Source organism: Primulina huaijiensis, chromosome 5 (genome assembly GCF_012295235.1).
Source record: "Primulina huaijiensis isolate GDHJ02 chromosome 5, ASM1229523v2, whole genome shotgun sequence".
NCBI lineage: Eukaryota > Viridiplantae > Streptophyta > Magnoliopsida > Lamiales > Gesneriaceae > Primulina > Primulina huaijiensis.
The window spans coordinates 4026005-4046563 of NC_133310.1; the positions used below are offsets into that span (position 1 = coordinate 4026005).

The 20559-nt window shown below is 37.3% G+C and overlaps 1 protein-coding gene across 1 annotated transcript; it reads left to right on the forward strand.

The window, feature by feature from the left end:
• The first annotated feature begins 1688 nt into the window (after positions 1-1688).
• Positions 1689-19560, forward strand: LOC140976442 (probable serine/threonine protein kinase IREH1). The gene is made up of 17 exons (XM_073440594.1): positions 1689-2636; positions 5069-5139; positions 5243-5425; positions 5510-6853; positions 14041-14213; positions 14282-14528; positions 14628-14720; positions 14804-14944; positions 15041-15133; positions 15917-16121; positions 16733-16818; positions 16911-16999; positions 17755-17806; positions 18082-18138; positions 18221-18394; positions 18485-18562; positions 19298-19560. Exons 1-17 carry the CDS (start codon positions 1922-1924, stop codon positions 19379-19381), a joined length of 3885 nt encoding a protein of 1294 aa, XP_073296695.1. The 5' UTR covers positions 1689-1921; the 3' UTR covers positions 19382-19560.
• The last annotated feature ends 999 nt before the right edge of the window (positions 19561-20559 follow it).

The window sequence follows — 20559 nt, forward strand, 5'->3', positions numbered from 1 at the left end:
AATAAAAAAAATTTAATTTAATTGTAGTAATTTTATTATTTCTTATATTATATTTATAGTATTTTGGAATTACTTTTATGGGCTTTATGTAAAGCTATAAAAACTCAAAGTCTAAATGTGGCCCAATCCTACTACTTAAAGCCCTTGAATTTTATGGTTTTGGCCAATAATTTAGTTTGTGATATTATCTAAATGTACTCGTGAAAATATTTAATAATATGGTGACTCGAAAAGTTACTTTTCATTAGTTGTTATCAAAACTTGCATAAGAAAATTTTGAAAAATAAGTTAGGTCGACTTTTTTTTTTTTTTTTTTAAATTTTTTTTTTAAAAGATATGACGGGAGAGACTTACGATTAGATTTAGATTTTAAGTGTGCCGCTTACCATGTAACATATAATAAGTATAGAGATTTTTCTCGTATTTCATGTTTTTGACATTCATCTCCTTTTTATCAAGTGTAAAAATGATAATATATAAGGAAGTAGAGTGAAAAATACATTAGGTTCATTTGAGATTAATGTGAAAAATCAAATGAGTATGATATCAATTTTATCAATTATCTTATGGTCGAATCATACTGATAACTTAACTTCATTGATCCCTAAAAAATATGTTCATGATTTATAGTCAATTTGACATTAAAATCTCAAGTTCGATACTAATTGTAATAAAATTTTTATTTCGATTTTTAGAAAAGAATAAAAATTATTGGAAACTGTTGAAATGTCCGAATATCTCTTATTCCAAAATTCTATCGTTTATCTCAATGATGGGCTGAAATACATAAGATGTATTGAGCCCATTATTTACACCAATAAAATTACCAAAAAATTATATAAACAAAGGTTAGTTCAAGTCCATGAAATGTTTGATAAATTTTCTTTTAGATTAGCTCCAATATCATCAAGAAGTCCATCCCCTTTGAATTAGACCTCTTCAAATATTCATTGACTTGTTTGATTAAAAAACTATTAAAACGGATAATTTACTTTAGATAAAATCAATTTATTTTTAAATTTTCGAAAATTTATTATTTATTTATATATTATTAAAATTTTAGTTTGGTTTGAATGAGGAATAGGTCTCTTGTGAGACGGTCTCACGAATTTTTATATGTGAGACGGATCAACCCTACCGATATTCAAAATAAAAAGTAATATTTTTAGCATAAAAAGTAATACTTTTTCATGAATGACCCAAATAAGAGATTTGTCTCACAAAATACGACTCGTGAGACCGTCTCACAGGACTTTGGAGAGCTACTAAATGAATTATAAGTGCTTGCAAATATAACAATACGATTGTCTTTTAAAATATTTACAATTAAGTTCTATTCAAAATTCAATAATGTATTAGATGTAATCGAGAAGATATCTTATTTTCATATTAAATACATTCTAATATTAAATAATTTCAGTCAAATTAATTTATTTTTTAAATATATTAAAATTATCACAAAAATTTATTTGAGACGATTTTACAGATAAATTTTGTAAACAAAAATTTTTAGTCTAAAAATATTATTTTTAATTTAAATAAAAATAATATTGATATGTTTCATAAAAATAAATTTGTGAAATATAATAGATTTTTTTAGGATAAAAAAATTCATGTTAAAAATTAAAATTAGAATTAAGAAAGAAAAAAAAAATGAAAATAAGTTACAAAAATAATGGGAGTTGAAGTCATTACACAGCGTCCACTGTTAAATTCCAGTCAAAACCGTTCGATTCTGGCACCGCCTCCTCCCCCCATCAAATGCGGCAAAAAAAGCTCGCAACTTTCGTCCTCCGCCGTCTTGCCGTCATGTCCACAGCTTCTGCTACTGCTACTGCTAACTCACTATCCCACTTGCTCCATACTCCCATTTCGGGGCTACTTTGAAAGAACCAAGAATATTTGAGTAAAGTAGTTGAAAATGGTGTTCAAGGGAAGGTTTTTTTCTTCGAAGAAATCCGACACTTCGAGCCCAGACGGATCCTCCAACAGTCCTCGATCATCGGGGTCCAACTCCAATTCCCCGATCCGATCAGATAAGAAAAAGCCCAAATCTTTATCACCATTCGTTTCTAAAGATAGCTCCGGTTCTGCAGCCGCCGGTGCCTCCTCCCGTGCTAACACTCCGACGACAACTAGCAAAATCCTTCTCAGGAGAAAAGATTCTAAAGGTAAAGATACGCTGAGTTTAAACAAGCCCACAACCGAGAGATTGAAGAATTCATCTCCTGCTCCTTCCAATTCGAAGGAATCTAGCGAGACCGCGGCCCCTGCGGCAGGACCCACGTCGGCATCTTTTTCGCCGATATTGGCTTCGTCCTTGGGTTTGAACAAGATAAAAACTCGATCGGGACCGCTGCCGCAGGAGAGCTTTTTTAGTTTCGGGAGTAGGGATAAGGGGGTTCCTTTGGGTTCTAGTAACTTGTCGAGGCCTTTGGGTAGCCGTGGTGTCCTTGATGGAGGTGATGTTGGTAAGAAGAAGAAGGAGAAACCATTGCTGGAAAATGTGGAGAATGGAAGCAATTCAGATGGTATGTCGACAGAGAGTGGGCCATCGAGGGATCAGAGCCCTCATGTTTCCACAGCTCAGGCAAGATCTCGGCTTCAAAATGGCGAGTCTTCGTCGGGAGCAACGGGTATTCATTTTTTCATCTTATGAGGTCGACAGACTTCTTTAGTTTACATGTGGTTCCAATGACATTTTGTAGTTGTGTTTGTTCCTTAATATTTTTTTACTTGAGCATAAGGCCTGTACATTATGAGGATATACATATATATTTTAACTAATGGAGCATTTGCCATACAAGGTTGAGAAGAATCTATGAATTAACTTAGACATGTAATCTAGATAACTTATTGTACATGGCGATCAGTGGATGATTTATACCATTGGGCTTTGTTTGGAATCTGCTGTAGTAGGTGTTTCTGGTTTTTCAGTCAGTGGAACTCCTTAAGCATTATGATGGCTGTATGTTTATTTTACCCGGTTGAGAAAGTAATTCCCACAAGTTCTGAAACCAATTAGCATAAGGCTGGTCAAAAGAATCCCAAACGGTGGTAAAACATGCTAGATACTTAGAAGTGATATGCCTTCTTACCATATTTTTTAACCGTATAATCTTAAAGAGGTGGGATTGTAAGGACAGGTGGAGCAGATTGAATTGGCTCGTATGGAACCTGGCTTCGGTAGGTGGGATTATAAGGACATGTGTGGCATATTGAATAGGCTCGTATGGAACCTGGCTTCAGTTGTCAAATTTTTAATGCAATGTGGAGCCATTATGAGGGGTATAGAATGGTGAATTTTTGAATTGTGGGTTTATGTTAGGGATGATCAAGTGCGGTTTGGACCGTTTGGTTCGGTTTGGTTCGGTTATTGATAAAAGTTTGAAACAAACCCATTCTATTTGTTTTGTTAAATAGCAAATCAAATCAAAATAAACCTAGATTTTTGGTTTTGTTTGGTGTGGAAAATCGTTTTTTCGCAGATTAAATATTTTGATTAATGTTAAATATAATTTAAATTATCTAATATAATATTTGTAAATAAAGAAATGTCAATATAAAAACAAAAATCAAATCATTTTTTAACAATATAAAAGGTGTATCTCCGAAAGAAACTACACTATCGTCACATAAAAACCTTGGGAGACATAAGTTCGAATCCATGTTAAAACAAAAACCCACCACCCTCATTATAATAAAAAAATACAAATGTCTTTTAAAAAAGAGTAAAGAAAATTAAACTGCTTAAGAAAAACGATTAAATTGAATTACAACCATTATTTGTTTTTGTTTTTATGATAATCAAACATGTAATGCTATCATTTTATACACATATTTTATTACTTTTTATTTTTATAATAGAATTAATCGAATAAATTCATCTCTCTAGAAATACTTGTAACACAAAATATTAATATATTATTTCTTGCTTATATTATATTAATATTTAGTTTGATTTTGTTTGGTTTGGGTTGTTTTTCAAATGAACCTTGGACCAATTAAAAGCCAATTCAAACTGTGACTAAAATCCAATCAAAACTATGTAGTTTGGTTTGGTTTTTCACTTTGGATCGCTTAGTCTGATTTCCGAATGCCTCTAGTTTATGTAACCCACTATATAAGGCTAATTTTGAAGAGGTGATCATAGTTGTTTGAATAAGTAATGAGGAATTAACTTTTCTGGTTGAGACATAAGTGATGTTGGATACCACCTCCTGCTTTTTTCTTGTTCTTTGAACTGTGTTTATATTTTTATTTATGACGTGCAGGAAGATTTCAAGTACATTACTATTACCTTTTAGCATTATCATTCATAATGATAGGAAGCAAACAGAAAACCAATCTTTTAATAGACTTTGGGAAAAAAGTTTTGTATTTGCTGGAATAGGAGATGAAATGGGAAGAAAAGCAGTACTATGAAGAACTGTCTCATTTATCGTTTGCCTTACATGATGCTGGCATGATAATCTAAGAATATAGCACGTGGCAAAATGAAATTGACCTCCATTTAAAAATTAAACCATAGTATCACCTTTATAGGCTGCCAGAGATCATGGCAAAATGGCATCAAAATGCTCCTTTATCTCAATTCTCTTCTGTGTCCTCGTACCATTCCCATGGATGTTGTTACTTTCCTTAGATTCAGAATTTATCTTATATAAACTTGTATAAATGTATTCAGCCAATTTTTTTTTTCAGAAACTTCCCATTACTCCGTAAGTTAAGAAACCAAGTTAAACTGGCATACTCTAATCTGCATGAACTGGTTGAGTAAATGACTTTCCAACTTTCAGATTTCCTCAATTAGAATGGTTTGTTGTTCATCACATTTGCTTATTTACCTCTTCCCTTAGCACCTTGCTGGGCAGTCAGTCGACATTTTTTTTACTTTCTTTCTCACACAGCATTATCTTTCATTATGGGCTACCAAGACTGAGGCTTCTTGTATAAGTTAGAACAAAAAAATGCTAAATTTCCTGTCACGGAAACTGGAAAGACTCATAGTACTTGGAGCCTCATGTTATGTGGTGCAGCACTCATACCTTTCACTTGGTTATTTCAGGGCAATTTGATTCATCATGGGGTAATCCTGTAGGTCTCATGAGCTCAGATGCGTGTACTCCAGAGATTAAGGTGGTTTATTTTTTTTGATGCTGTGAAGCATAAAAGTTCAAAGTTCCTTGACCAATAATTCAAATTTGCTTATGTTATTTTTGTCTTTTCATACTTTTTATAGGCATCATATGATTGTGACAATCCAAAAGAGTCTGAATCTCCCAGATTTCAAGCTATACTCCGTGTTACAAGTGCGCCCAGGAAAAGGTTTCCTGGAGATATTAAAAGCTTCTCTCATGAGTTAAATTCTAAAGGTGTACGACCTTATCCATTTTGGAAGCCTCGAAGGTTGAATAACTTGGAGGTATTCATGCTTATAAACTCAACTAAAACAAGGATATTTTGCTATTATTCTTTTGGATATTCAGTGTTTCTAAAACTGCAACAGGAGGTTTTATCAATGATACGTACAAAGTTTGACAAGGCAAAGGAAGAAGTGGATTCTGATCTTCATATTTTTGCAGCAGATCTGGTTGGAGTTTTAGAAAAAAATGCTGAAAGTCATCCAGAATGGCAAGAAACTATAGAGGACTTGCTAGTTCTTGCTAGGAGTTGTGCAATGACTTCACCTGGAGAATTTTGGCTTCAATGTGAAGGCATAGTACAAGAGTTGGATGATAGGCGGCAAGAGCTTCCTATGGGCATGTTAAAGCAGCTGCACACTCGAATGCTTTTTATACTCACTAGATGCACTAGATTGTTGCAGTTTCATAAGGAAAGTGAACGAGCTGAGGACAGAAATTTTTTTCAGCTCCGTCAATCTCTTCAACCTGCAGATAAACAGGTTCCTCCTGTCATTGGTAGCGATGGAAAGGTGCCCAGTGATCCAAAAGTCACGAAGGTTCCCTCCACCAGGAAATTTTATAGTCAAGAACAATCAGAGTGGAAGAGAGAACTTGCTGCACAAGGAAAATTTCAATCTTCACATGCTGAAACCGCAGAAAACATGGATTCTTCAGCTGGCAGAAATAGAATGGCATCTTGGAAGAAATTTCCATCTCCTTCTGGAAAAAGCCCCAAAGAAGCTGCTTCAGTTAAGGAGCAGAATGACACTATTCTGGATGCTTCAAGATTATTAGATATCAGAAAAAGAGCTAGTGATGCAGAGCTTGCTACAGCTAAGATGCCTGAGATTTCTCCTGTTAAAGATTCTCATGTTAACTCCATGATGCCCATGCCCTCCAAGCACCAGCATAAGCATTCCTGGGGCTATCGGGGAGATCAGCCAATAACATCCGATGAAAGTTCAATAATTTGCCGCATTTGTGAGGAGGAGGTTCCTACTTTGCACGTGGAAGACCATTCTAGAATATGTGCAATTGCTGATCGATGTGATCAAAAGGGTGTAAGAGCCAATGAGCGTCTTCTCCGAATTGCTGAAACTCTTGAGAAGCTTATGGAATCATTTTCGGCAAAGGACATTCAACAAGCTGCTGGGAGCCCAGAGTCGGAGCTTATTTCTCCAAAATTCAGTGATTGGTCCCGCAGAGGCTCTGAAGACATGTTAGACTCTTTTGCTGAAACTGAGAATACCATTGACGTGGATGATTTTAAAGCTTTACCATCCATGACATGTAGAACACGTTTTGGTCCTAAGTCAGACCAAGGAATGGCAACATCGTCAGCAGGCAGCATGACACCTAAGTCCCCATTGATGACACCTAGGACAAGCCCAATTGATTTGCTTTTGTCAGGGAAAGGTGCCTTCTCCGAGCATGGTGATCTTCCTCAGGTAGACCTTAGTCCAGCTGAATTGTTTTTTGTTTATTGTAATCTCTAGTCTTCAGTTTCAAAGCATCCTTCCAAAAATTCACTATTTGTGATTTTGGTTTGCAAGAAAAAAATTATATCTGCAAGTTTGTCCTTAATCATCCACAAATCTGTCTTTGAGATGATTTTTTTTTCATAAACACGTTTTATAGAAGCTGTGTTATTTTGTGACAGTGAAACACTGAATTTGCTAGAATATGGCGTCAGGGTTGTTTTCGGTTTGATCATATGTTTTTCTAGGCTAATAATATCTCTGGCTGTAGTTGAACATCTAAAGGATTTTGACAATCGATGCATCAAAGTTTCACTTTATTTCTAGTTATATAGCATCAACTATGACACTGAAGTAAACTCCAGTGACCTGGGCATCTAGCTCGTGCCAGCATCCTTACATATGTGAGAGGGACACATTTCAGTTTTTGTTGATGTAAGTGAAAAACCAATTAACGTATGAGGAATTGTAAGTGTAAAACCATACATTTCAGTAACGTATGAGGAATTGCAAAGAAACTTTTTTTTATGTTTACTAATTTTTATGTAGAAACACTTTCCACCATGATTTTACCATGCGGAATCTTAATGTGTTCTTGGTTACAAGTTATTGGTTTGACATTCAAAAAAAAAAAAAAAAGAATTGGTAACTTTCTTCTTCAATCAGTGTCCTTTATTCCTGATCATCGTCGAGCGCTTCCCCCCCACCGGCGCCGTCGGCGGTCCTCTACCCTTTCTTCTTCTTTCGTTTTTCGTTTTCGTTTGCTTCTCTTCTCTCGTGTTGCCTCTTTTCTCCCCCTCCCGTTGATAGCGGCGTCGTTGGAGTACTTTTTTGCTGGCGGTCTCTGTCATTTTTCTAGCCAGTGGTCTTCTCTTCTCTCCGGCTTCCTGTTTTTTTGTTGATAATGGCGCCTTCTGACCGCTCTCTGTAATGAGACCTCTTCTCTCTGTTTTCTTGCTTCTGGATCGCTGAACATTAGCACCTTCGTGGGGATGTATGCTCGGAACAAGGCTATATCGTATCAACGGAGGTCGTCTCCTATTTTTAGGCTAGTAGTTCGGATGAAGAAGTGAAGATCGAACAAAAAGTGTTCGCACAGAGGGTGGGCACTGGGCATCTTCAATATGCTGGTCTGAAAAAACTAGGAACGTGAGCTATGTGCTGGATCTTGATCGAGAAGAGGCACGTTGGATCAGTTTAAAATTTAAGGATTTCGTCAATCTTCCTTCTTCGTGCTCAGACTTGAATCGCTTTAGGGGCAGAAATGCAGTATTTACCATTCAATGATTTACGTACAAGCGAGTCTGCTTCCTAGAGGTGTCTAAATTCTACAAGCTGTGCAGAAAACAGATCACTATAGTGCCTAGTGGTTACAATTCAGGGGGTTGGAAAAGGATATCCAACATCTTGGCAAATTTACTAGCAGAGAACTCCTAGAGGAAGGCCCAACCCATTCTAGATCGCGGCAACGCTAGGCAACTTCGTCATCAGAAAGATAGACTAAACGAGATGGAGCTTCGTCTAGGGCTGAAGGTCGTAGAGGATAGTGGTAGGCAAATGGTGGACCATAAATGGCATGAAGCACTTATTGTTACCAAAGAAAGGATCAACATTTTGAAGGAGCAGATACAACTTGCTCTTGGTAACTCTGTAAACATTAGGGTTGAACTATTTCTGTTTCAAGCTAATAAAGCCGTGTGGTGGCCTTCTATTTTGTCAGAATTCTTCTATTTTCTAAAATTAAAGAGAGGGTTCTTCGACAGAGGGGTGTCTTTCGTCTTTGAGGAGTGGAGACTAGAAATCAACACGTCAGACATGGTTTATAATTGTTGCAGTAGCTGGGTTAGGATCTTTGGCCTACCTTGGAACTTATGGTCACATGATACTTTTAAAGTTATCGGGGATCGGTGTGGGGGTTTGATGGACAGTAATGCTGACACATTATACTTCAGAGATCTTGGGGCAACTAAGATCAAGGTGAAAGGTACCGAAAGAGGGTTTATTCAAAGTAGGATGAAGATTCCGTTGGATGGGAGGGCTACAGAGATTCGAATTCAGGTTGATACTTTTGACATAACAGTCTACGAGTACTACGAACGGTAATCAAATGCTCAGGTCGTGGTTAATTGCAAGAGGACTTTGGCCGGTTGGGGTAACTCAAAACACTCGTAGAAAACTAGGAGTTGCGGATTCTATCAGTTGCTCAATGAAAGGGGCCAAAGAATTGGACGTTATACGAGATCAAATATTAAACATAGAAGACAGAAGGAAAGGTTTTGGATCTGGCAATAGTGGGGAAATGGTGAAAGATGTGCAGGCTTTTGCTACCCTTAAGAAACACGAAGACCGGGCAGCAGAGGAAGGCGCGACGTCGGCACCCCCATTGGGGGAAAGGTGACTACGACCTTAAAAAGAATTGTCCCTAAAGAAGTTAAACAATTCAGAAGATCACCCATTCAATCCCTAATAAACCATGAGTCCGAGGAGCAAGCTAAAAGTATAGGTGCCGTAAGCACAAAGAATTTACTGCCTATATATGGGAAAACTTACAGCAAAAGACAATTCAGGGGTATCAACGAGGGTATAGCTGTCCCTGAAGATGGTGGTTTACTAAACTCAAGTCTATCGAATAAGGAGGACATTGGAGTTCGATTTGGATGATAGAGAATAAATAGCTTTCACCGATACACAAGATGATGCTTTAGGGGATGGTTTCGATTCCTCTGAGTCTGATAGCCATGTATCTTGTCAATCAGAGTCTTCAGCTCACACCGAGGAAGAGGTGACGAATCTTAAGGGGCTGTTCTCATCATTTCCGGGACCTTTGCCTACTACCAGGTCACTTCAACCGCAAAATACGAAACCTTTAGTGGGAGTGGTACTATCTTGTTTTCATTAATCATTTCTTAATCACTCATTCAAGCTTCATTCTATCCTCCTTGCGTCGTTCTCTGTTGTGGGGTTGTCTAGTGGTTTTCTATGAGGAGGGCAAATGAGGGTAGATGCTAAGACGGGTATAGTGAGATTAATTTCTAAAAGGCCTGAGATGAAGATCAAGTTTGTGCTGAGAGTACGATTCCGGGAGTGTATTCAGAGTACAAGTGTTGGGAAGGTGTCAAGAAATCAATGGGCATCTTAAGCAGAGAACTAAAGAGATTGAAGTGTGGGATTAACTACGAGAAAGGCTGGACTTCGAAGGGTCCAAATGCGTTGATATGAAAATATGCTCTTGGAACATTAGAGGTAGAGGGGCAGCTAGATGGCGGGAACTAGTTCACACTGTTTTACGCCAGGAAAAACCGGATATCGTGGTGCTTCTAGAAATCAAGAAACAAATGGTGGATAATCGATTCATTGCAAGTTTTTGGAAGTCTGTTGATTGGGTAATCTTACCGGCATAGGAAGTTCTGAGGGTATTTTAGTGATGTGAGATCCTAGAGTGGTTGTGGTCAGTGATAATTTTATAGTGGAATTTTCGGTTTCGATTGAGATCCGTTGGAAAGATGATATCAAATGGTGGTTCTCAGCTATTTACGGGCCATGCAAGCCAAGAGATGGAGAACTCTTTTGGGACGAACTGGCAGACAAGTGGTGCTTGGGAGGAGATTTTAATGTGGTCAGATACACGAGAGAAAAGATGAATAGCCTTTCAAATAATACGAGTATGTCAGGGTTTTGACAATTTGATCTGGGAACTGAGACTGCATGACCAGCCTTTATTGAACGCAAAGTATTCGTGGTCTAACTTTAGGGCCAATCTGATTTGCTGCCGTTTAGACATATACTTGTTCTCCGGGGGATGGGTAGACATTTTCCCCACTTTCAGACAAACGATGCTACCCAGAACGACTTCAGATCAGTATCCAGGGTTGTTTGATACTGCTAAGTTGAGTTGGGGTCCATCTCCTTTCAGATTTGAGAATGATTGGCTGTTTCATCAAACCTAGAAAGACTCATTTTGTTGTGGTGGAACAATGGGGTTAGTTAGGGGTGGGAAGGGTATAAGTTTATGAAGAAACTCAGAGGAATAAAAGTCGAGGTTTCCAAATGGAATGGAGAGGTCTTTGGAGACGTGGGTGTTAAATACATGGGATTGATAAACATAATTAAATAGTTGGATGATTTAGAAGCAGGGGGAAATTGGTCGGATTTTCTTAATGAGGAAAGAAGGGCGGCGAGGTGTGAACTTGAAGTCATATCATTTAGAAGGTTTCAGATGGAAAGTCAAAAAGCAAAAGTGCGACGGTCGAGGGACGGGGATCAGAATTTCAAATTTTTCCATGCCTTACTGAATAATTGAAAGAATAGGTCAATGATAGATATGGTGGAACTGAAGGATGGGTCTGTGGTTACGGAGGAGAGCCAAATTGAAGAGACCATTATCGGTTTTTATAGGAATCTTTATAGGAAATCGGATGGTGATGGTTGTGTTCGACAATTTGGAGTTGGGCCCTTTAGATAGGCTTGAAGTAGAGGAGTTGGAGATTTCGTTTTCCGAGGAAGAGATTAAAAAAACGGTGTTTGAAAGCAATTGTCGAAAGCTCCAGGTTGGACGGGTATACCTTAGCTTTCTATCAAAAGTGTTGGGATACGGTCAAAGATGATTTAATGAAGGTGTTTGCTGAATTTTTGAAGGAGGCATTAATGGTATTACCAATGAAACTTACATTTGTCGGATCCCAAAGAAACAAGAAGCGTTCAAGATTAAAGACTTTAGACCGATTTGTCTGATAACGAGCATGTACAAGATCTTGACTAAAGTCTTAACCAACAGGTTGAAGAAAGTCTCGAACAATACAAAAGCGGAAAACCAGTGTGCATTTATTCAAGGGAGACGGATTGTAGATTGTTGTTTTATCGCAAATGAAATCGTAGAGGAATGCAGATGGAAAAAGAAGAAAGGGTGGGTGCTTAAAGTTGATTTGGAAAAGGCGTACGATAACGTGGACCGGAGATTTCTGGACTTTGTGCTACAAAAGAAGGATTTGGTGTTAGATGGAGAAAGTGGATTAAGAGGTGTGTATCCAGTGTCACTTTTTCGATTTTTATTAATGGACGGCCACGAGGAAAATTTAAAGGGGAGCGAGGTCTTAGGCAAGGTGACTCATTATCCCCTTTATTTTTTAGTCTATTGATCGATGGATTGGGGTGTTTGGTAGACAGGTCTAAGGACGCGAATGAAGTAAAACGGCTGGAAGTAGGGAGAGAAAAAAAAATCTATCACATCCAATTCTAGGACGATACTTTGTTTTTTGTCCAATCTGAGAGGCATCTGCTTGTTTTGGTGTAAATACTCAATTCTTTCATCCTCAAATCAGAATTGAAAATTAACTTGGGAAAAAAGTTTGTTGGGATTAAATTATTCGTAAGAGGAGGTGGAAGGTTTGGCTTTTGGCGACTGGGTGTAAAAAAAAGAAGTGGCCAGTTAAGTACCTTAGGGTACCGTTGGGTGGCAATCCGAGGAATTTTGATTTTTGGGAACCCTTGGTTTCCAAAATGTTTAAGAAACTAGCAAGCTGGAAAAAGGCGTTTCTCTCAAAGGAGGTCGCCTAACATTGATAAGGTCGGTGTTAAGTGCGCCAACATATTTCATGTCTCTTTTTAAAGTGTCAATTCGGGTGGCAAAAAGGATGGAAAAATTAATGAGGGACTTTCCGTGGGACGGAGCCAATAGGGAGGCACATTGTCATGTAGTTGCCTGGGATCAAGTTTGTAAACGAAAAGACGGGGGGATCTGGGCTTGGGGGATATTTGTTTGAGGAATAAGGCACTTTTAGAGAAATGGTGGTGGAAATGCTCACTGGAAAGGGATTCTTTGTGGAAAAAAGTTATCAAGAGCATTTATGGTCGGCAAGAATATGAATGGGTCGTTGGGTTGGCTAGGAAATCGACTTTTAGAAGCCTTTGGAAATTTATCTCTCGTCCGTACCCGGCTTTTCATCTGTTAATTAAGGAGGTGCTCAAAGGGGGGAATCTCATTCGTTTTTGGGAGGATCATTTTCGATGTCTCTTAACAAACCTGTTAGCAACTTCATCAGTGTCGTCGATTTCCCGGTTAACTCCAACTTTGACTGGGATGTGCGTTTCAGAAGAGCTTTAAATGAGGTCGAAATTGGTGAGTTCAGCACTCTATTAGGGGTCTTAGATACAACTAATTTAGAGTTGGGCACGGAGGATTTTAGGGTTTGGCTGGGGGATTATTCAGGGTCTTTTTCTGTTAGTTCTTTCGACGACATTTTTTTTCCGATCTGCAACTTTCCTTTGTTCCCGTGTTACACTAATATCTGGAAAGTACCTATCTCGCATCAGGTTCAAGTTTTTTTGTGGACTGTGGTTTTGAGAAAATTGCCGACTTGCGATTCATTGCGAAAAGATGGCCTGCATGTGCTTCAGGCCTGCACTTGTGTAGCCTATGCCGAAACAAAGAGCAGGATCGAGACCATCTACTGTTGCATTGTTCATTCACGAGCGGAATTTGGATAAAAGTATTGTAGGAATCGGGTTTCGAATGGACATTTCCGACAAAGGAACATGACATGTTTCTTTTGGAGCCAGACTTACTTACTGGGAGGAGAACTACGAGTTTTTGGTAATTAGTAGTTCATTGCATTTTTTGTTTAATTTGGTTGGAGCGGAACAAAAGAATTTTTACAGATATAACCGAGTCTACGGACGAGGTCTGGGAGTAGATTAAATTCAAAGTCGCGAGTTGGACGACAAAGTTGCAGAGTTTAACTACCTTTTTATCTCAGACGTGAGGGATTGGAAATTTCTATGCCGTTGACGAAAGTATAGTAGTTTTCTTTCTTTGCAGCTTTTTTTGCGGATTTCTCATCCGCTTTTTTGTACTTTGTTATCTTATTCTAATAAAATTTTCGTTTGCAATAAAAAAAAAGTGTGTTTTATATTGTATGAAATCAACCTAGAATAATGAGAACTCGCTTATCTGAAGATTGCTTGGATGAGACATGGATCACGTCAATATTAAGTGATTATTTTATCGATCCAATTCCCAATGTTGGATTGATTTTGGGATTCTGTTGAGCGTGTTATGTTTTAAATGATGATGATTGTTCAGATGACTACTGCCAATTACATTAAATTGAGTTCCCAGTTCTTTCTTTTTTATTTTTCATATTGGGGAAACACGTATACAGATAAATGAACTTGCTGATATTGCTCGTTGTGTGGCAAACACACCCATTGATGATGATCGTTCTTTGCAATATCTGCTTTCTTGTCTTGAAGACTTGAAAGTTGTCATAGACCGAAGAAAATTTGAGTCTCTCACGGTGGATACATTTGGAGCACGCATAGAGAAATTAATCAGGTGAAGTATTGACATTTTTGTTTGTCTATGATGGAGCATTAGTGTTAACCCTTCATTCAATCATGTAGGGAGAAATATTTACAACTATGTGAGCTAGTTGATGATGATAAGGTTGATATAACAAGCGCTGTCATTGATGAAGATGCTCCTTTAGAAGATGATGTTGTGCGTAGCTTGCGAAGTAGTCCGGTGCATTCTAACAGAGACCGGACTTCTATTGATGACTTTGAGATTATAAAACCAATAAGTCGTGGGGCATTTGGTCGAGTTTTCTTGGCCAAAAAGAGAACAACAGGAGATTTTTTTGCGATAAAGGTAAGTGGAGTATAACAACCAAGAACAAGAAAATGCCTTACGGAATATACTGTATAAAACTCAATTGATAGCTTGACATTGAGAATTTGCAATCTGCAGGTTCTTAAAAAAGCAGATATGATACGCAAGAATGCGGTTGAGAGTATTTTGGCAGAGCGTGATATTCTAATATCTGTTCGCAATCCTTTTGTGGTGTGACTATTTATCTTGCAGTTCTTTTACTTTGTTTTCTTTTAATGATCATATATAAATTCATTTATTGTCTCATGTTTTAGGTCCGGTTCTTTTATTCATTCACTTGCCGTGAAAATTTGTATCTTGTAATGGAGTACTTGAATGGGGGAGATCTTTATTCATTGTTGAGAAATCTAGGCTGCTTGGATGAAGATGTCGCTCGCATATATATTGCAGAAGTTGTAAGTGTTTATTGATTTCATTTATGTTTTATTTTATTCCTCATTCTTATGGTTACTAGGTGACTGATTAACGTGTCACGTGCGATGGATGACCAGGTGCTTGCTTTGGAGTACTTGCATTCACTTCGTGTGGTTCACCGTGATCTAAAACCCGATAATTTGTTGATTGCACATGATGGACATATCAAGGTCATTTTTTGTCATGCTTTAATTGCTCTTGCCTTACATTGACACATTCAGATTTACTTATTTATATCATTCAACTATAGGCAACTTATTAGGCTTTATCTTTTCTATGTTTTGATACTTCATTGAAAATATAAGTGGTGTAAAGATGACCTCAAAGAAAAAATTTATATGTGATTTGACATTTTCCAAATATCGAGCCAAGCACTGTAAGATAGATTAGCAAGATGAGCTTCAAGGGAGGCTATTTGACAAGAACTCCTTCCCTTTTGATCACCTTACGACTCCTTCCCTTTTAATCACCTCGTGACTCTGTCATGCTATATCCGACTTTCCCAAGAGCCTTATTTGAAAGTCCAATCTTACTTGAATATATTGTTTTCCATGTCCCTCTTCCTATCTTTATCCTTTCCTTAGACTAGAAAGGTACAAAGTCAGGGTGCTTCAAACGCACCATCTGCATTTTTGGTTAATTGAAATTAAGAGATGAGTTGTCTGCGATTAAGAATTTTTTTTCATGCATTTATTTTTGTTTTACTCTTAAGTAAGTTTTGAAAATCTTCATTGATCTGGTATATATCACAATCGCAATATTATGTTGTACAAGGGACAATATCACTCCGGATGAACTGCCTTACCTGTGTCATAATTTGATTAAAACTTCTTTAAGTGCCACAGATGAGGCACTTGAAGTTACTTCATTTTTGCTGTTGTCTACTGTCTTCTTTATGTGGTTCGATGTATAGTTTGAGTTTTGAAATTACTTGTTTCCTTCGTTTTGAACAGTTGACAGACTTTGGGCTATCAAAAGTTGGCCTTATTAACAGCACTGATGATTTATCGGCTCCCGCTGTCAGTGGAACATCTTCGATGGAAGAGGACGAACCCCCTCTATCTGCATCCGAGCATCAGCAAGAAAGGCGAAAGAAACGCTCAGCAGTGGGAACTCCAGACTACTTGGCACCTGAGATTCTTCTGGGAACTGGGCATGGTTAGCGTGTCCTTTTTTCTTTTATTTTATAGCCTGGAATGAATTATTTGAAGCTTTCAATTCGTTTTGACTAGATAAATATTCCATCGTCTGTTGACATAACGCTGATCTTGTATTTGATAGCAAGATTATAATTCATAAACATCTTCCCAGGAAGTGTTCAGTATAATCACTGATCAATGAAACCTATATCTTTTTTCATTCTCTTTCTAATCCTATAAGTGTATCGTTACCTTGTGACTGCTTCATGTTTATTCAAAATTTTTAACACCAGAAGAAAAGGTAAGATAGTGATGAAAGTGAGCCTTAAGAGGTACTCACTGTAGGAATGAAACTCACTTAGATGTTACTTCAGGGGCAATTTCTTTTAGATGCACATGAAAGAGGTGTCAAGTTGCATGATTGAAATGATTTTTAAGGTTTGTGATGTATACTATGTAGTCTAAGTGGTCATTTTATGGGTTACTATCAACATACATTATAACACCGAGTAACTGGATAGAGTTATTGAGTAAGGGTTGTAGTTTTCTGGATGAGGATGCTCGATGCACTTTTTATCTATAACTTGTCAGAAATTATGCGTATTAATATTGTTTTCTACATGTCCTCAGGCTTTACTGCAGATTGGTGGTCTGTGGGTGTTATTCTTTTCGAGTTGATTGTTGGCATCCCTCCTTTCAATGCTGAGCACCCTCAGGTTAATAAGATGAGCTATTTGTGTACTTAACCTTATATTTTTCCTTTAAGGTCCTTTTTGGTTGTGTTCTTACTTGATCAATTTTTTTGTAGAAAATATTTGACAACATTCTTAATCGTAAGATTCCTTGGCCTCGGGTGCCTGATGAAATGAGTCTTGATGCTTACGATTTGATTGATGGGTAAGATAATTCCCATGGTTTGTATTTTTTACTCAGCATGTCTTCTATTCTAACCTCCTTATGTTTGTGATCTGACATCCCTACTTGACTTCCAGTTTCTTCTGAATGTTTCATATTTCAAAATGTGGGTAATATAAAGGTTTTGGGTATGAACATCAAAGACTCGAATATTTGCAGATATTTCTCTCAGATGTGTTTTTAAAGCATATGGCCCTTTTTATTTTCCTTTTATTTTATTGGACATAATTTTCCTATTTTCTTGAAATGAGATTTGGATCAGTATCAGTGTCTGTTCCTCTCTTCCTTCTCCTGTACCATGTGAAAAATATGTTCAGTGTTTCTATTCCAACCTCGGGTATAGCTAAATTTGGGAAATAAATAATATGAATTAGTGTGATATTTGGCATCAGCATAAGTTATAGTCGACTGTAACGTGGTTATTAGTGATCATTTAATTATATAAATGTGGTTTTGAAAAATTATTTTTCCAAGTTTTTTTTTTCCCATGGGAAGATTCCTGATTTTCCTCTTCCGAAGTATGGCACAACCATATGCTGCATATAGACTTCATATCAGGGCATATAAATGCATAATCATTGCTTGAGCTATCACCTGTGTAACATGTTGAAATTGTTCTTGTTTCATTTTTATTTGCTTTGAATTAAGAAGCTACATAAACCTATTCACCAAATTGGTGAGAGTTAATAAGCTAAAATTAGTTGATCTGCCTAAGAGTTTCTTGTGTTAACTGACAGGTTTTTGACCGAAGACCCAGACCAGAGACTTGGAGCTGGTGGAGCCTCTGAGGTGATTTTATTAATTGTCTTACCTATGATGTTAATCACCTCTTTTAGATGATTATACGATGGATTTATTTAACAATCCCTGTCAGTGTATCTTATTCATTATGATAAAGCATTGTTCTAAGTATGTCTTCTTTATGACAAATTTGATTTACTATAGACTTCTAGGAAAAATGGCTGCCGGTTATCATCCTTTGTCCTTAAAATAGCATCATTATAGTTGATTAAAATCGTCATTCCAATTTTTATACCAATCTAAGAATAAGATATGCGGGGCAGGTGAAACAGCATCCATTTTTCAGAGATATTAATTGGGACACGCTTGCTAGACAGAAGGTTTGACTCTAAAAACAAGTTGAATTACCTATCAAATACAAAAATTGGTGGCGTCTAAGAATCATTCTGCTACTTCTCCCAGGCAGCTTTTGTCCCTTCGTCAGACGATGCAACAGACACTAGTTACTTTACAAGCCGTTACTCGTGGAATCCATCTGATGAACATGTTTATGCACATAGCGAATTCGAATATTCCACCGACAATGGAAGCATTAGTGGTAGCAGTAGTTGCCTGAGCAACAGACATGAAGAACTGGTGCGTTGGTGGAACAGAACTTAAAAATTTTATATTCTAGTTATGAATTTATGATGCTAATGGTTTCGAATTTGATGGGATCATGAACAGGGAGATGAATGTGGGGGTCTTCAAGAATTCGACTCCAACTGTGATATAAATTATTCCTTCAGCAATTTCTCATTCAAGGTAATAATTTAATCATTTCGTGCATAATGGTGCTGAGTTTTTCTGATTTTTTTATGAGCTGATGGTGCGTAGGGGGTATTGTTAAAGTGTGTAAAACTATTGTTGGGTTACCTATACTCTTAGCTTTTGGGGCAAGTAGTTTTCGATTTTGTATTAGAGTGTGGAGGCTACATACGCAAATTCCTTGGTTTACAAAATCCCATATATTTCAATAAGTTGGTCTTGGGTGTATCTCCAGGTCTTTGTTGCCTTGTGTCTCACTAATGTGCATATTTACTTACGCCTTCAATTTTAATTCTGAACATATTACTTGTCACTACGGCTTAGAGTTGAGGGGGGCATGTTGAAATATTAACGTAGTGAGCCATTTTCTCTCTCAGACTTTTAGATATAACGACTTGTAACAGGCCTAAACCCTTGTCCTCCTTCACTTGTTTCCATCATTCAATTCACATGTCATGCTTTATATGATTCAAAACAGATATGAACCTAATTTCTTGTTTTCTTTCCATCAATTCATCATAACAAAACCGGTCCTTTAGCATAGCATTACAAGATTTTCTCTTCATGCTTTTGAATATTATAATTTTTTTTCAAGCTTTCAAAGGTATTGCTGCAAGAAAGTTCATTTGTGCTTAAATACATAACATCGGGCATTACCTTAATTTATTGCTCAAATGTCAACAACGGCTGTAAACCGCCTAAACCTCATATTCATTTTTTGCTGTGCAACAGAATCTTTCCCAGCTTGCATCCATCAACTACGATTTGCTTACAAAAGGTTGGAAAGACGATCCTCCTGCGAACTCTAGTGCATAGTTCGGGTATGTGGGGTGCAAAATACTTACCAATATGTATTCCCTGTAAATGTGTTCTGTATTTTGCTCAAGTTTTGGTGTTTGTATAGAGCTCTCTTGTGCTTTTACATCATATAATGTAGTACTCTTGTTACAAAATTGGGTTGTATTACCCTCTTTTGAAAGCCAATTTCGGGTGTATAGCCGGTTTTAATTGAAAAATGTTTTGAAAGCCAATTTCGGGTTGTATTACCCTCTTATGAGAGCCAATTTCGGGTTCCAAAACTAGCTTACAACTTGTTAATTCTTCCAAAACGATGTTACAAATACAATGACATGAACAAAGGCAAGCGTGTAAAAATGTGACAAATAAAACCATTAAAAAAGGTTCGGTCGTTTTTTTTTTTTAAAAAAATAATATTGAGAAGGACATTCATTAATAAGGTAAAAAGTAATTATATCTCAGATAGAACAATTCAAATATCAAACAATTTAGTAATTAACTAAAACAAAATTATAGATACATAAGTTGAACTAAGAAAGCAACGAAAAATGAATATCTTGATTTTAATTGTTGCATCAAAATCTGGCTTCTCATTTTTGAATATGGTTCTATTTCTTATGTTCCACACCTGGTAAACAGTAGCTGCAAAGGTCGAGCAGCGCATCTTAGCTAGCTTGGAATTCTCTCGATACACTCCTCTAAACACTCGTAGAATCGCAGCTTTGGAGCTCATTAGTTTCTTCATTCCAAGCCAATGTTTAATTCCCACCTAAACCATACCAATTACACAAGGAGAATAGGTGTGTCAAATTTTCGATTGCACCATTATATAGTACACATGTTTTGTCCTCTACAAATTCAAGCCTGTCTCGAGTGGGAAGCTTACCATGAGCGTACATCCATAATGCAAAGCGATGTTTCGGTAGGATGCAAGCTTTCTGGAGTAGACGTTTCCATGGCCAAATCACCACACTCCCAGCAAAGAAATTACAAGCACAAGACTAGGGATGACAATTTCCTCCGAACCCATTGGAGGATCCGATACCCGACCCGAATAGAAGTGGATATGGAGGGATTTTTAGACCCGATTAAATAATTGGGTAATCGGGTATGTGTATTTTCGGGTTCGGGTATGGAGGCGGGTTTGATATAATCCGACCCACACCCGACCCGAATACCCGTTTAAATTAATATAT

Bases quoted from the DNA above. Each gene is read 5' to 3' on its own strand.
- LOC140976442 (XM_073440594.1), top strand. From the start codon at position 1,922: ATGGTGTTCAAGGGAAGGTTTTTTTCTTCGAAGAAATCCGACACTTCG. The intron at 5,426-5,509 runs GTATTCATGCTT...AAACTGCAACAG, and splicing joins GAAGGTTGAATAACTTGGAG to GAGGTTTTATCAATGATACG. The intron at 18,563-19,297 runs GTAATAATTTAA...GCTGTGCAACAG, and splicing joins TCAGCAATTTCTCATTCAAG to AATCTTTCCCAGCTTGCATC.